This window comes from Lissotriton vulgaris, chromosome 6 (genome assembly GCF_964263255.1).
Source record: "Lissotriton vulgaris chromosome 6, aLisVul1.2, whole genome shotgun sequence".
In the NCBI taxonomy this organism is placed as follows: domain Eukaryota; kingdom Metazoa; phylum Chordata; class Amphibia; order Caudata; family Salamandridae; genus Lissotriton; species Lissotriton vulgaris.
In genome coordinates, this window is record NC_141694.1 from 1,857,013,086 (window position 1) to 1,857,028,646 (window position 15,561).

The 15,561-nt window shown below is 44.6% G+C and overlaps 1 protein-coding gene across 2 annotated transcripts in view; it reads right to left on the reverse strand.

The window, feature by feature from the left end:
- ZNF512 (zinc finger protein 512) overlaps positions 1–15,561 on the reverse strand; it is a 121,810-nt gene that overhangs the window by 18,030 nt on the left and 88,219 nt on the right. For both annotated transcript variants that reach the window (XM_086928178.1, XM_086928179.1), the window contains 2 exons: positions 7,364–7,465; positions 2,341–2,403 (listed from right to left, as the gene is read on the reverse strand). In XM_086928178.1, coding sequence (XP_086784304.1) covers positions 2,341–2,403; positions 7,364–7,465 — 165 coding nt within the window. The remainder of the gene's footprint in view (positions 1–2,340; positions 2,404–7,363; positions 7,466–15,561) is intronic.

The following is a 15,561-nucleotide window of genomic DNA, read 5'->3' on the forward strand; positions in this document are numbered from 1 at the left end:
GTGTCGCCGTCGCTGCTGCTGCCGTCGCAACTCAGAAGAAGGAGGGTGTTGCCGCTGGAGCTGTCGCACTGCACCGCATCAGGAGAAGAATCTCGCAACGAGGTCGGAGCGTGTCGCCGTGCCTGCCGTCGCAACTCCGAAGGAGGGTGTCACCGCTGGAACTGTCGCATTGTACCGCAACGACCAAGAGCACCTTGCATCCCCGAGAAGCGGGCCGCCATCGGAGCTGCTGTCTTCGCATCTTGGATGTCGCCGCTGTAGTTGTTGCATAGATCGGAAGCTTCACGCATCGCGGAGAAGAGCGTCGCCGCTGGAGCTGTTGCCGTCGCATCGTAAGGGTGTCGCCGCTGCAGTCCACGCATCGAACCGAGAGCGTCTCGCATCCCTGAGAATCGTGCCGCATCTGGAAGATCTTCACAACTTTATTTCTTTGCACCTGACTTTGCTGCATTTCCCATCGCTGCGACATTGCTTGTCGTGGAAGCGCAACGCAACTTAAGGTACATTGACGCAGAGTGTCGCATCTAAGAACTGAACTGAACTAAGCTTAAATCTACCATCTTAAAGTAATCGTTGTGTGTATTTTTGTCGTTTATGGTCTTGTGGAACTCTTTATAAAGTCTACTTATTTTTTTATATAAAACCAGTGTGGGGTCCATTTGTAGTGTTGTCACTGGGTTACTGTATGTGGTCACAACTGCTTAACTTACAACGTCTCTGAAGTAAGCCTTGAATGCTCGCGCCACGCAACCTAGAGGGTGAGCAGGGGTTATTTTAGGAGTGTAATCCCCTTATCCTGACTAGAGGAGAGGGTCCCTATTTGTCACAAGTACCTACCTGTGCCAACTAGAGACCCCCAAATCTAACAAGAGCACTATGCACTTTATCCTCTTTTGCAAATACTTTTCTGCATTGAGGTCTGTATACATGTTACCACTCTTGAAGCAGGCAAAGATAAGGCAGAGTAGGACTGATCTGGAGTTTCTACCCACACTAAAGCTATGCTATTCACTTGCGACTTGTAAGCAGCGGGTATACGCATGCGCTCTGTTTCATGACTACTACTAAATTGGCTCTACAGTCAATCCCTCTGGATAGGAAATGCCTGAAATGCTTCTGGTAATTGCACTTCAATGACTTTATAATGTATTGGTTAAGCCAGATAGTTTTAAACAGGGCTTATGTTCATATTGTAATACAAATGCTTTATAAATGGCTATGTCCTCAAATTTTTACTCAATATTGTTTTACTACATGAAATTGATATTTAATTTATACTGACTCGTTTATTTTTATACTTTTAAGATTTTTATGATGTGTCTGTGTCTATGTGTACCTTTATGATTTTAATCAAAACTGAATAAAGGATTGACTGACTGGAGAAATTGTGTAAAGTGTTTGAAAGCACCATAATAGTTCAAATGTTGAAAGCCTAACGCAATAAAAATCCCAAAATAACAAAAATCTAATAAGGGGACCAGCAGATATGACTATTTAAAGTTTTAAATGAAAATAGCACCAAAGCGTGTGGGGCGCCAACCGAGGTCATCTCGTTGCTCATGACCTCTGCAATTTATGGCCGGCCGCAAATAAGCCATCTAATGGGGATGTTTTTATTCCACAGTTGAATTCATGTTGCAAAACTCAAAAAAAAAAAAATTTAATTAACTTTTTTGCTGGTTCCTAGGCAGAGACAACTTTCTTAACGTTATCAATGTATACCACTGCTTTCCTATGGAACAGTTAATCTTGCTACAGTGAAAATAGCTTTTCGGGACTTATTGCAGTGACATGTTTTACATTAAACTTGTACATGTCTTACTTTTAAGTACCATGCACCCTGCCTTACTGGGCATTAAGGCCTACACCTGAGTGACCTACTTATAATTGAAAGGGAGGTTCAGGCCAGTCAAAATGTGTTACTTTGACAGGCCGCATGCAATTTTGATTTCATAACTGCACAGCTAGGCTGCAGTAGCAGGCATGTGGTCATATTTTGCAGTGTCACAACGTGTGCTTCAGTACACTAGTGACAATTAACTTACAGCCTTTTGGTGGACTTTGTACCACATAAAAGGGACTTACACATAAGTAAAATAGGTCAATTAGGAAGTAAGCCAATTTCAACATGTGTTAGGGTTCAGAGCACATGCACTGGGGCCTGATTAGCCCTAATACAGAGAGTTACAAAGCAAGAAGTTGGGTACCCACACAAACTGGGGATTTCCTTGTAATCACTGTAGCACATGAAGTCACGTGACCTAAACTTAAGGCCCCTCTCTATTTAATGCATTCAACATTGAAAATTCAGCAAAGATTGTTACAGCAAGATGAAAATACCTGTGTACAAGAGCCCAGGTGAGCCTTCAATCCAGAGACGCTGCTGTACACCGATACACAACCCTGAAAGGCCAAAAAAAGACTATTTGTAAATAACAAAAAAATTTTGCAGACAATCAAACATACCTCACGTACGAATGCAAGAGTCTTTTTATGTATGGAATTTAATGCTCTGATATTTTTAGCCTTTATCATACAGCTACAACATGAGACAGTAAGAAATTATAGTGATTCGTATATAAAAGCAGGAGGCAAGTACACAGATGTAGACATCAATGCAAGAACAAAATTTAATCTGCACACTTCAGAGCTGCTATACCATTGTAGTGACAATTTAATCTACAATTGAGTTATTGTTGTAACAGAGATTCACAAATTTAATAGCTCAGTGTGTTGCAGTGGTCAGCGTGCACACATTTACAGGTATTCAAACTTTATCCCCACCGTTGCCCCCTCCATTACCTCCACCTACTGGGCCGTTCCACTGCCTTTTGTCTTAGTTCTGAACAGCAATGATTAAATGATGTGATGTGTAGGAAGCTGGGTCTGTATATGGTATGTCACTGGGTGGTTATACCATGAACCGAGTCCAGAGATTCCCTGAAGTGTACAGGGCTCAATGTAAACACAAAGTGCTCTATTTGTGGTAGTGTGACGAGTGAAAGACATTTATTGCACACACATTGACCAATAGCTGACAGACAACTCAAAAAGGAGATCCACACCAATTTTATAAAAATAAGCTTTGTTTAAGATCTTTGCAAAAAGGTAAGTACATTTTTGCAGTTCAAGGTTATCCTATGGGGGGAAACAAGAATGCGGTTTCATGGGTAAATATCCAATTTACAGTCTTTAACCTTCCGGGTTTAGGATCAGCAGAGGGCAAGGGTCAGGTAAGGACATGGTGTGCACATGCCTGCAATAAGAATAATCTGACCTCTAAAGGGACCCCTGCACATGAAGCTCCTGGGCCTTGATGAAGTGAACCGAGGTGCCTCTACGACCCCATACATGCGGCCTCCGGGTCGACGCCTGCAGCCTGTTTGTTGAAACCAAAGTTTCCATTGAAAAGTATTAGGCCCAGACGCCGAAATTGCACTCTGCATCCTGCTGCCCCAGTGCCACTGGTGGTGTATGTTTAGTTCTGCTTTGGGGCCCCCTGTGCTAAATCTAACCCCCAAAGCTAGGGCCCCTCCAACCGACTTACCTACCTGCATGCAGTATGGCTTTGAGTATCCCGTCTCCACAGAAAAGCATTGGGCCAAACTCCAATTTTGACCTAGTCACCCACTGTTCCTGTGCCGCTGGAGGTACAGTTTTGGCACTCACCTGACCCTTGCCCTTTGCTGACCTTCGGTCTCGAAGACTGGAACTGTAAGTTGCGTACTTACCTGTATAACTGCATTATTGTTATCCTCCATAAGATAACATTGAACTCTTTGAAAATTGCACTAAGCGCTGACTTTTCTAAGTATGAAGTATTTTTCTTTCAAAACTTACTTACCTTCTTGCGAAGATCTTGGTCTTCAAATAAAACTCAAACTAAGCTTATTTTTATAAAATTGGTGTGGATCTCCTTTTTGAGTCGTGCGTCAGTTATTGGTCATTGTGTGCGCAATAAATGTCTTACACTCCTCTGTGTTAGGCCTAAGGCTGCTCAGCCACACTACCACAAATAAAGTACTTTGGGTTTACATTTAGCCCTGTACACTTGTGGGGGAATGTCCGGACTCTGTGCAAGGTATAACCGCTTAGTGGTATTCCATGTACAGAGACAGTTTCCTACAGGTATGTATATATATGGCAACACATTACATGCAAAAGCAGTTGAGTAAAGACTTGAAGAAGTAGGACGCGAAACACGTGTTAGTATTAAGCAAAACAATATATTTGCATTGCATGTTGGATACAACTGACGTAATGCAAAAATGAATATTTTTGCATAGTAAGATAGATACTGAAGTTTTGGAACCTGGGCGCATTAAAGATTCAACTTTTAAGATGAAAGAAATACAAGTGGATGACGTTATTTAAGTGCATAACAATGAACATGAAAAGATTTCATTGTGCTTGCACAGGTGTGCATAGGGCAAACAACTATACGAGCTCCATATCAAGTGCCAGTTCCAGATCATGCAAAGCCCAAAACGTATTAAGGATCCATTGCTGCTGCCCATGTTGTAAATGTTTCCTGTACGTCACAGACGATCGCACTAATGCACAGAAGTGCTGTACATCAGATGTTTGGGATAGGAAAGCATGCACTGAAGGCCCCTTTTGCTCTTACATGAGAAAGGCTTTCACTTCGGTGTGCAAAGCAGTTCAACTGGGTTCAGAGCAACATAAGGGCAGCCATTCCTATCACTACCTACTCCAAATGATACCCCTATCCACAATCCTTCACTGGATACATTTATTGTAGTATGTGAAATTTTGACTGCTGTACATTGATGGCCAAAAGATTGCATTTCCCCTACTGATTCGCTCTCCTCGCCTCCCCAAGCATCTTAAGGATGTGTGTTTGAGGGTTTCATAATGTTCAATTGTAGGAAACTGGGTTTGTGTTGCAGTAGTCCCCCATTTTTTGCCTGGTATTTGATACAACTTTGACTGAAGTGCACTTGGTTTCTGCTAACCAGGTCCCCAGTGCCAGTGTTCTTTCCCCAAAATAAGACAATTGGTCACTTGATTCCTCAAGTGACCAGGCCTTTAGCACCTCTGATGCCTAGGGTGAGTGATTCTGGTAGCATTGTTTTATGTCTGGGTACACATGTAAGGATACTGCAAGCCACTGAGGAGTTCCCTGACCACACAGAGCTCATTTATAAGGCACAGGAACTCGAGTGAAGCTCTAAACAACACATGACTGGATGTTGAGGTTAGATAGCTTAGAAGAATGTAGTCTGAAAGCTAGTCTCCCCTTTAAATGTAAGTGTTATATCCAGGAAGCTGCTTTTCACAGTGTCTCCTGGATCTGACAGGAGGCACTGGGATGTCACAACTGAACTTCAATAAACTGTCATGCAGAAGTGATTTCACCATTTTCTTTTTAAAGGTAAATAATGATGTCACAGACAGAATGTACGTTACAGAGAGTTTGATTGCCTCGGTTGTAGCAGGTAAACTGCTGAATCCCTTTGTTGACACATAAATCCGATTCTGACATGATGAAACATAGCACAAAATAAATAGGTGCTGCACATTTATAATAATTCCAAATACTCTAAAACTTCTACAGAATAATCTTCATCAACTAGAATGCTTTACGAGTGCAAATAAGTTTAAAGAAATAGAGATCCCAAGATTCTAGAATGAAACATATATCGCCATTATTTTATATTCTAAATTTCATGAATCAAATTAAATTTATGCCTGCATTTTCTTTCTTTTCTTGATTATGTTCTCATGTAAAGGCTTCGTAGACTTACAATGTGGAATGAAACTATGTTTCATGGAGAGAGTTGCAATGCACATTCTAGTACTACTCATTACTAGTATGTTACGTTGGGAACATCTTCTGTGAGAAAGTGTCTTCTTGAAATCACTCATGTGCCTTTGCTAAAGGACTGTTGTTCACAAATTTTACATTTTGGATGGTTCGACATGCTTACGTGATGATCACCGCCTTTATGCCATAAAATGTGTCTTCTCTATGCTGCATGACAATCACTCTACACAAACTGACCAATGGACTGATCTTCTGTGAGAAAGTGTCTTCTTGAAATCACTCATGTGCCTTTGCTAAAGGACTGTTGTTCACAAATTTTACATTTTGGATGGTTCGACATGCTTACGTGATGATCACCGCCTTTATGCCATAAAATGTGTCTTCTCTATGCTGCATGACAATCACTCTACACAAACTGACCAATGGACTGAGTCGTTTGACCAGATGAGGTGACCCAGGAGGTGTCACCCCAAAACTTGTGGATCAATATACGCTGTGCGACGGAGCGACAGGGTGCTGTGGCAGACACTTCTTCTTTCTCTGGAGATCTTGTTCTTTGTCGTCTGAGAGAAAGCTTTCGATCTTGCGGACTCTCCTGCCCTTCCTTGGGCGGATGCGTAAGCTGCGTGTGCTATTGCACTCATTGAGAGAGAACCTTTGAGCTGATATGATTCACGCTTTTTCCTGAACACTTCTTCGATAGCTTTTGTAATTGATGGGCCACAGGAGACAATTTTGATTATTTCTGCATTACTAAAATCAATGCCTGATATTGATAAATTTACTCTTTTTAACCCCTTCGATGCGGCCGCTTTTTTTCCCGTGTGCGGCCGCCGGTCGAACACGGGCGGGTCATGACGAACCCCAGCCGTCATCAGCACACGAGCACCGTAGTGCATGACGGCTGGGGTTCGTCACCAGCATGGAAGGGGTTAAATTTGCTCATAAAAGAAACCGTAGTCAAATCCTGTTTCTGTTTTTCTGTGTCTCATCTTTAATTATTGATTGTGCATTCCAATTGAGTATTAATGAGGGACGGGAATCTAAATAGAGAGATCTCTGGGAAGCAGATTCTAATGTTACTATTCTGCATAGCTTTAACTGAGTTAATGGTTTGTATGATTCCAGCCTGTCTGAATTTCTTCCGGAGATTTGATCTCGCTGTGAGAATTCTGTACTTGTATAGTGTAGTGTTGAGCATTATGTATATAAATATAATTACTAGTTTCTAGGTCAGTTATTCAATTCCTGGTCCTCATTGGATAACTGAGTTGGATCCATTATGTCCGACCCCTCTCAACATGATTCAAGATCCATCAGGGGACCAAGTAAATGAAACCTAAGGTGTTGTGCTAGGAGACAAGGTGAGACAAAGGTCAACGCACCCAGTGAAGCTACAGCACCTGCGTGTATTGGTTTTACTTATAAAGTAGCTGCCACTGTTGCCAGCACAACTGTTAAAAGGCAGGTAGTCTTTCTTAAATAAGGTCCAAGTCATGCACGGATGCCAGTGTCAATGAACATCACTCTAACCACGAGCAAAAAATGACAACTTCTACCTGACTACATACACACCTTGTTCGGACATCGGATTCTTCGGTATGCTTTCATTTCAGTCCTCCACTTGCGTATGACCTCCTCACTGAAAGCCGGGAGCCCTGGTCGGCTGTATTTTAACTAACAAACGAACCGGAAAAAACACAATATCAGCAACAAGGTGTATCAATGAACATCAGAGCTCCTCAAAGTTTATCAGGATACAGTCATAAAAAGTTCTTTGCATTCACGGACTAACCATCAATTTACACAATTATTTCGTGCATTTTATGTACTTAAAATATTATGTAAAGATTATAGAAAGTTATCAGGATTTACGATAAGCATGAACAAACCTGAAATCTTAGGAATAGACACGGAGGAACGATTGGATAGAATGATAGAACACTGGAATGTCAGGAGCTCCACTGAAAACAATGGTGTGGCTCTGGATTTTTGTTGATGCCTCGTGTACGCCTTCTGCTCCTGCATCCCAATGTTTATCTTTCTGTTTCTACCTCTTTAATTTAGAACATTTTACCCTCGGTGAGTGGACTGTTCTAATAGCCCTTCTGCCTCGACCTATACCTTTTGTTAAAGGCCTTCATTCACGTTACAGATCCTCGCCTGCAGCTTGGGCCTGTAACCCAGGTTCAGGCCCTTTAACAACCGGTATAGCCCTCGGCAGCGGGTTATAATATTTTTCAGGTGGTCTAAAGGAAAGATTAGGTAATTGGAGATTTTTGCAACGCTCACAATCCGGGAGCCAACGCTCACCATCCGGGAGTCATACAGAGCAAATTACCTGTAACTAATAATGGAAATAAAAAGTGTCTCAAGCCGCTGGCAGCCCCTCATCAAGTGTAGAAGCGTGGCTCAATGGTTGGAGCGGCAGATCCTGATGCAGAGGTCTGGCCCGGGACCAGGGTTCAATTCCCGCCTCGGCGGGTCTTGGGCTCAAATTTCCTCGGACCTGATAATTCTCGCCTCGGTGCCTCATCTAATCATGGGTCCCACGCTGCAACTTTGGGCAATAGCTTGCTTAATCTCCACAACGGCCCCAACAGCGCTGGGATGCCTGGCTTCACCTTGGGGGTGCCTAGGAGTGGACATCTCACAGGGAAAAGCCAGGAAGGGTTCCACAGCGGTATACGGACAGCGCCAGGACACCACAGCTGGGGAAGCAGTGCGCTATACAAGTACGATATTTCATTCATTTAATTTCATCCTGGGGGAGGAGGTGTGACACCTCTGCCCAGGATGAGCATTGTTTCTGGTCCCAGAGAGCAGAGGTGCTCCACCCAGGGGTCCGAAACATGTCTGTGTGTGGCAGGCTAAACACAAAAATCGTGGGGTATTTTTTAAACCCCACTGCAGCGGCGACAGCCTCATTTTTAAGATTGCAAATGCTACCATTGTTTCATCTTCAACTTTTTTTCTTCATGTTTTAATCCTTATGTTCTGCGCTGCGCGTTCTTTTAGCTGTTAATCATCTTTCTTAAACTCTTCCTCATGCAAGGCAAATGCCAATTTCCCAAGTTTCTCATGTCCTGGCGGGCCATCCGAACCTCTCAACCAAAAACACGTACTAATGCATAGTTCCATTCAAGCAGTATTGTTTATTCATCCAATGCATTTCGGACCCTGTTTGGGTCCTTCGTCAGGGAACATACTGTAAATAACAATAAAACATGTATCAGCAAACCACTTTATAAACCATGGACTCCAATTCTTTTAAAACACTTTCATATTATATTATGTGTTAACTATAAGTATCATTTAGATATGTCCTTTGCTTAGCGTTTTTTTTCCCTACCCTCTTTCTGTCTAATTCATCTATCAATCAATCATTGACACTTATAAAGCGCGCTACATACCCGTAGGGTCTCAAGGCGCTGGGGGGGGGGGGGGGGGGGGGTGCCGCTACTGCTCGAACAGCCAGGTCTTCAGCTTCTTCCTGAAGGAGAGGTGGTCTTGGGTCAGGCGCAGGTCGGTCGGGAGGGAGTTCCAGGTCTTGGCGGCCAGGTAGGAGAAGGACCTTCCTCCTGTAGTCGCTCTTCGGATGCGGGGGACGGCGGCGAGGGCGTGGTTGGCTGATCGGAGGTGGCGTTTGGGAGCGTAGAAGTTGACTCGGCTGTTGAGGTAGCTCGGGCCTTGGTCGTGTAGGGCTTTGTGTGCGTGGGTGAGGAGGCGGAAGGTGATTCTTTTGTTGACGGGGAGCCAGTGAAGGTCTCTCAGATGTTCGGAGATGTGACTGGTTCGTGGGATGATCTACCTGACATAGCTCCCTTCGAGTGTGTTATAAATGAATAATGAGCTTCTTCTCTCTCCCTACGGGCTGCCTAAAGCCTGTCAGAGCCCATACCAGGGTTGGTAGGTTTTCAGGACACACCTCTGAGGTGCCCTCCGAGTACATGGCTTAATAAATCTCACACTGGCATCAGCGTGGATTTATTGCTAAATGTTGTTTGGTACCAAACACCTGGTTTTAGTAAAGCCATCATGGGGCTGGGGAACTCGAATTGTCGAGTTTCCAGTCTATGTATTCCTTATGACTTCTCTGTCGCTTACAATATTTAAGACTGTACTTAAGTATTGCAGGAGCATATCTACTCATGAAAATACGCCCAAACCTGTGGTATAGTGCACTCTGCCTTAGGACTATAAGGCCTGCTAGAGGAGTGACTTACCTATACCTTCAGGAAGTGCTGGCTGGCATGGCACCCAGGAAGGGTGCTATGTCGACTTTGTCTTTTTTTCAAAACACAAAGGCATGCAAGCTATAATGGACTGAGTCATATTGGATTAAGGCAGAGCAGGGTACTCTGGGATGGTTTCTGACCAAACCCCCATGAAGTGATGTAGGTGGGTAGGGTTGCCTCGTGGAAACTGTTGCTTCATTGGCTAGTGCATCCTCCCCACCCACAAACACGAAGATGGCATGAAAGCGGCATCCCTTGCATACAGTCCTCACATCACTACTGGACTGGAAAGAAGACAGAAGAAGGACTGCCCAGCAGGTCCCTATATCCAGCAAAGACAGGCTGCACAGAAAACTGACTCCAAGGGCTAGGTGGCTAGCCTCCCGTCAAGCATCAAGACGACAAGTTAAGGCAGCCTGCACCCTTGAGAGCCCAGTGTAGGAAACGCGGTTTTTGTTGCAGTTCTACTTCCACTTGTTGCCCTCTTTTTAGCTACTAGATGCTGATTTTCGACTCTAACCGTGCAATGAGGTCTACCAACCAGACCTCCGTGCCAGTGCTCTTTTCTTAAAACAAAGTGATGAATGATTGGCTGAGGACTTTAGCACCCCTGTAAGTCCCAAGTAAATGGGACCCCAGGTACCTAGGGCATGGTTACTACAGAGGGTCCCTAAGGGCTGCAGCATGACGTATGCCACCCTGAGGGACCCCCACACAAATCCCCCGAAGACTGCCACTGCAAGCTGCGTAAAATGGTGCAAACCATATTTGAAAACATGATGTGCCAAAGACACTGATTGGGCTATATGTAAGTCACCCCTACAGCAGGCCTTAGAGCCACTAAAGCAGGGAGCATTGTAGCATATGTGAGGACATATCTGCATGAGAAGATATGGCCCTGCAATGCTAGCGCCATTGCTGGATATTGCAAGTGAACAGGGAAGTCATATTAAGGTATGTACCCGGCACTGGTCAAAACGAGTCCCCTAGCTACATAATGGCTTCACTGAAATCTATGGTGTTTAGATCAAACACCTCGCATTAATAAACCCATACTGATTTCAGTGGTGGATTTATTTGTACATGCACCCAGAGGGTACCTTAGAGGTACCCCCTTAACCCTACTAGTCTCCTCTAGTGTGCTGGCTGACTGGTCCAATCTGGCCTGCCAGCACAGACACATTTCTGACCGCTAAGAGTACAGAAACAATGCCTGTTCAACAGGAGGAGTTTACAGAAATACAAGCCTGACTTCCTCCAGACCTGTAGAATGCCACTCCTGACACTGAGGGCCATTTGACACCAGGACAGGGGGGGGAATTTGCTTTGCAGGAGGCTTGTTGCACTGGAAGGGCACCCTGAAGTGAACACAAAGATAGGAATTCCACCATCTTGTGTGTGGTGGAATTAGAAATTCTGGGACAGGGTGATGCCCACTCCCCAATGAAAGTGGTCATCTAAGGGGTGTTGTGATCCCTGGGGTAAGTAGCTCATTGGCTACTACCCTTCACTTCCCTAAAAGCCCCTAAATTGAGTATTTAGGGGACCTCCTGACACCAAGAAATCAGATTCAACTGACACAAAAAAGGAGTGGACAAAGAAGAGTGCTGACACGAAAATAGAGGAGCAACTACTGACTTGGCACCCACCCTGCCAGCCTGTCTGCTGACCGCGACAATTGTAGAGAAACCGACATGTGCTGCTGATGTGCAGACTGCAAGAAACCCAGGGGGCTGCCAGTGCTTCGCCAGAGAACTCCCTAGGAGTAGAGGAGTTACTCCCCCTGCAGTCTCAGGCACTGAAGAAGCAAGGTCCTGGTCTCCGTCCTGCCGTTTACCGGAACTATCGACACCGCAGCTGCCCAGGAAGAGGTTGCTGTGCACCCACAGGCCAAATTCGTCCCCCCTCCCCTGGGGATGCCAGGATCGACCGGAGCCACACAGCACCAATACCCGTGGTACCGGACCCCTTGCAGCTACCAAGACTTGTTTTGGCCAGCCCAGACACTCACGCAGAGTAGGACCGACCTGCACCTCGAGAGATTTCAGGAACAGTGAGACCCACATTGAGAACGGCCCAGCTGGAAAGCTATCCTGTTTCCCCTTTTCTGCAGAACCAAGACAAAGATTGAGCCTCCGACCGCCACCACGAGCCACCTCAAAGTACCTCTGCACCCAAGCCCCAAAGTCCGAGTCCAAGGGAGGTGACGGTGCCAATGGGGTCCTGATACACCCAAGAGCTGAGCCCACCTTTGCGTTCGGACAAACTGGTCCCCCAGTCCCTGCCTGCAGCCTTTTTTGTAGGCCCTCCTACAACTGCGAGTGTCTTAAGCAGTGCAACCCCACTGGATAAAGCCCCACTGCACATGGCCGATGGGCTGAGTTTGAGTGCATCAACAGTGTCCCTGCCTGGACATGACTCAAGATCTGAGCCCCCCCTTTGGGTTTGCCTGGACTGGCCCCACAGTCCCAGCTTGCAGCCTCTTTTTGACTAGACCGATCCCCATAGACTTAAACGGGCATCTATTGCAGAACTGCAGTTCTGCACCCAGCGCCTCTGTGCCGCCCAAGGTGACCTGTTGGCGCCTGCCCCAGACTCACCTTAAGTCCAAGAGAAGAGTCCCGGAAGTCGCTGACAAGTGCCCAAATGTAGTACATCTTTTTTCCCAATGGGATAGGACTAGCGCTCCAAAAATTGCACGAACTGTAAACTTTTGAAACCTGTAAAAATCCATATCACAAAAAGTACTTACCCGATTCAGATGATATTGGTCTTGATCAAAATTCTTTTAAAAATCTGTTATTTTTATGAATTGGTGCTGAATTTCTTTATTGAGTGTGTGTCTCAAGGACTGCCTATGTGTGGGCAATAAATGCTTTGCAATACCCTCTGATAAGTCTAATCTGCTCGCCCACACTACCACAAGAGAGCAAACATGAACGTGCAGCGTGGAATCCAATGAGAGACCATCTCAGAAACTCATCCTCTTTTAGAATATACCAGAACGCTCTGAGCGCGGACACTTTATGGGATCCATAAGGCTTAAATGATTGGCCTGAGGAACATGTTAAAACTACTGTAGAGGTATTAAAACTAGAATGCAAAAACAAGGCTAAAGAGAATGCCATCCATATTCATTCCCACCACATCAATATGTGGGCATTCTTGTGCTTTGAATTTGGGGGGGGGGGGGGGGGGGGGGGGGGAGGGGGGGAGGATTAGCCCTACTTCTTTTAATCTTGTAACATGTAACTAGCAACGCATGGATGTGTTGAAAGCATTGGGCCATGTTTTATGTTTTTTCAGAATGCAAATTTCAATAAAATGCTTTGAACAAAAACATATTATAAAAGCAACTCTGTCCCAACAATTTTGAATAGAGATGGCTATAATCTTAGACACAAAAATACTTTCAAACATACACACTCCTAATGTACATATTAAAAGAACCAAAGAACCAGAAATAACTGAGTACATTAACCTGCGACTTATTAAGAATTAAGCTTACAAAGGAACAAGCTGATGGAAGAAACTGAAGGCCATCAACACCGATGAGTGAACTAGAAACAAGCTGCGAACAGATACACACAAAGATGTACACGCACAGACAGAATCAGCTTCTTAACAGACAGGATGGGAGATTAAGATGGTAATTGCTATAATTCAGACTTGGAAAAATTCTCAGGCACAAAAATATTGCAATTTTTTTTAAAGCGAGATACTTTGCAGACCATGCAGTAGAGAAGCCTTTGGAGATGGTTACTAATATGTGACCAACAGCATATTGCTAGAGGTTGGAGGACAGCACCACTGCAATAGTAAATAAACTAATGTCAGCGTCTAGGGCCTTCTTGTTCATACAAATATATTCCTGCGTTAAGATGAGAATCTAAAGTTGTACACTTGTCTTTGCCCACTCGTTTCCACTACATCACATCTCTTGAACAGGACCTTCTTGTCAAAATCTATAGAACCTTTGTTCGAAGATAAGGCAGGGCAGACCAGCGAAATAAACAACAAAACTCATAACTTTTAGATTAAAAGACTGCTTACCTATGTTCTCTAGTCTAGGAATTGAAACAAATGCTTGCTGACGGTGTTTGGCAGTGTGTGAATGTAGGAGACGACATCCAGTGTTAGCCTCCATCATGGAGGACTCAGCTTTCGGACATCTTTCATGCAATAAGTGGTTGAATGTCACATGCACCTCATTCTTCTAAGCAGCAAATCACAAGTAGCTACCGGTGCCCATGAAGCAAACCTCCTACCTCCATTCCGACCTGGATCTCTGGTAAAAGAGGCACCAACAATACACCAAACAAACTCAATAGTAGGAACAGGACAACTTCCACATCTACAAGGAAACATCTTGTACCGCTAACAAGAGTACTGCCTCCATACATGCATGATTTGCTCTAAACTGCCAGCCAGTGGTTGAATTAGCAATTATTCTCAATAGTTATTTGAAGACAAAACACTTGGACTACCGGTTGTGGGTTCAACAGAATTTCTAATTAGATCTATCACTTTTCGCTCTACACACAACCCACACAATCACTTTTACCATTCCAGGTCTTCGCAATTTACTGCCTGCCCTGCTCCCAACACAGTGAAAACAGGGCTATCCTCTCCTGACTCCCTTCTGCTTACTTGCCCTTTCTAATCTCTTCTCTAAGCCAGCTTATTTACCACTTCAAAGCCCTCCTCCAAACCCTTTCTCTATCTCTCATCGAGTTTCCCAGATTATAAATCTTGCTGTCATCCGCTCCTTAACTAATTCCACCCCCTGGTGCACCTAGACACAGCCTCAGCATCCATATGAAGGCCAGACAGGTTTTAAGGGTGTCTTCCTATAGCAATTGGCCTTGTGGGGGGACTTCTGCTTGGGCTGGAATTTCCACCAGCAGATTGATACCTTATTCTATTAATTAAACCCATTACTTTCACTGGCTTGCTCCTGAAGTCAGGTAGGCTGTACCTTCAATGTTATTTGCTGGTCACCATAGGCACTCTACTGACGCTGTTAGCAGATTTCTTTCTCTTGCCTGCAGATATTCCCTTTGTTGCACCTTCACCACCTTGGGTATACTCCGCAGACCCACTACTGAGGTTGTCAGTAAGTTTCCACGGGCTGTACCATCATTGCTTCTGGGTGGACCACTTGGGCCACATACAAAGTGACCTTATATTCTGGGGCTGTGTCTCCTCCACCTGTGCGGGCCCTACAGACCTTCTACTGAAGTGTCAGATGCTACTGCCATCACAATTTCGGCCATCCCCAAAACCCATCAATTGGTAGGGTTCATTGGTTTCTTGGAGATGTGTCTCCCCTTCGAGTGGCCCCTACAAGTCCACATAACATAGAATAAACATAACTCACTCGGGTCGTACAACCACCATGACGACGAGAGGATGGGAAAAGAGCACCTTCAGCTTCTACCCTTCAATCAGGTACCTGAAATATATGATGCTTGAAACGTGCACCAACTAAAAAGATGTTATTAGACGTGGTTTACTTCTGCAGATTCTTGGTTG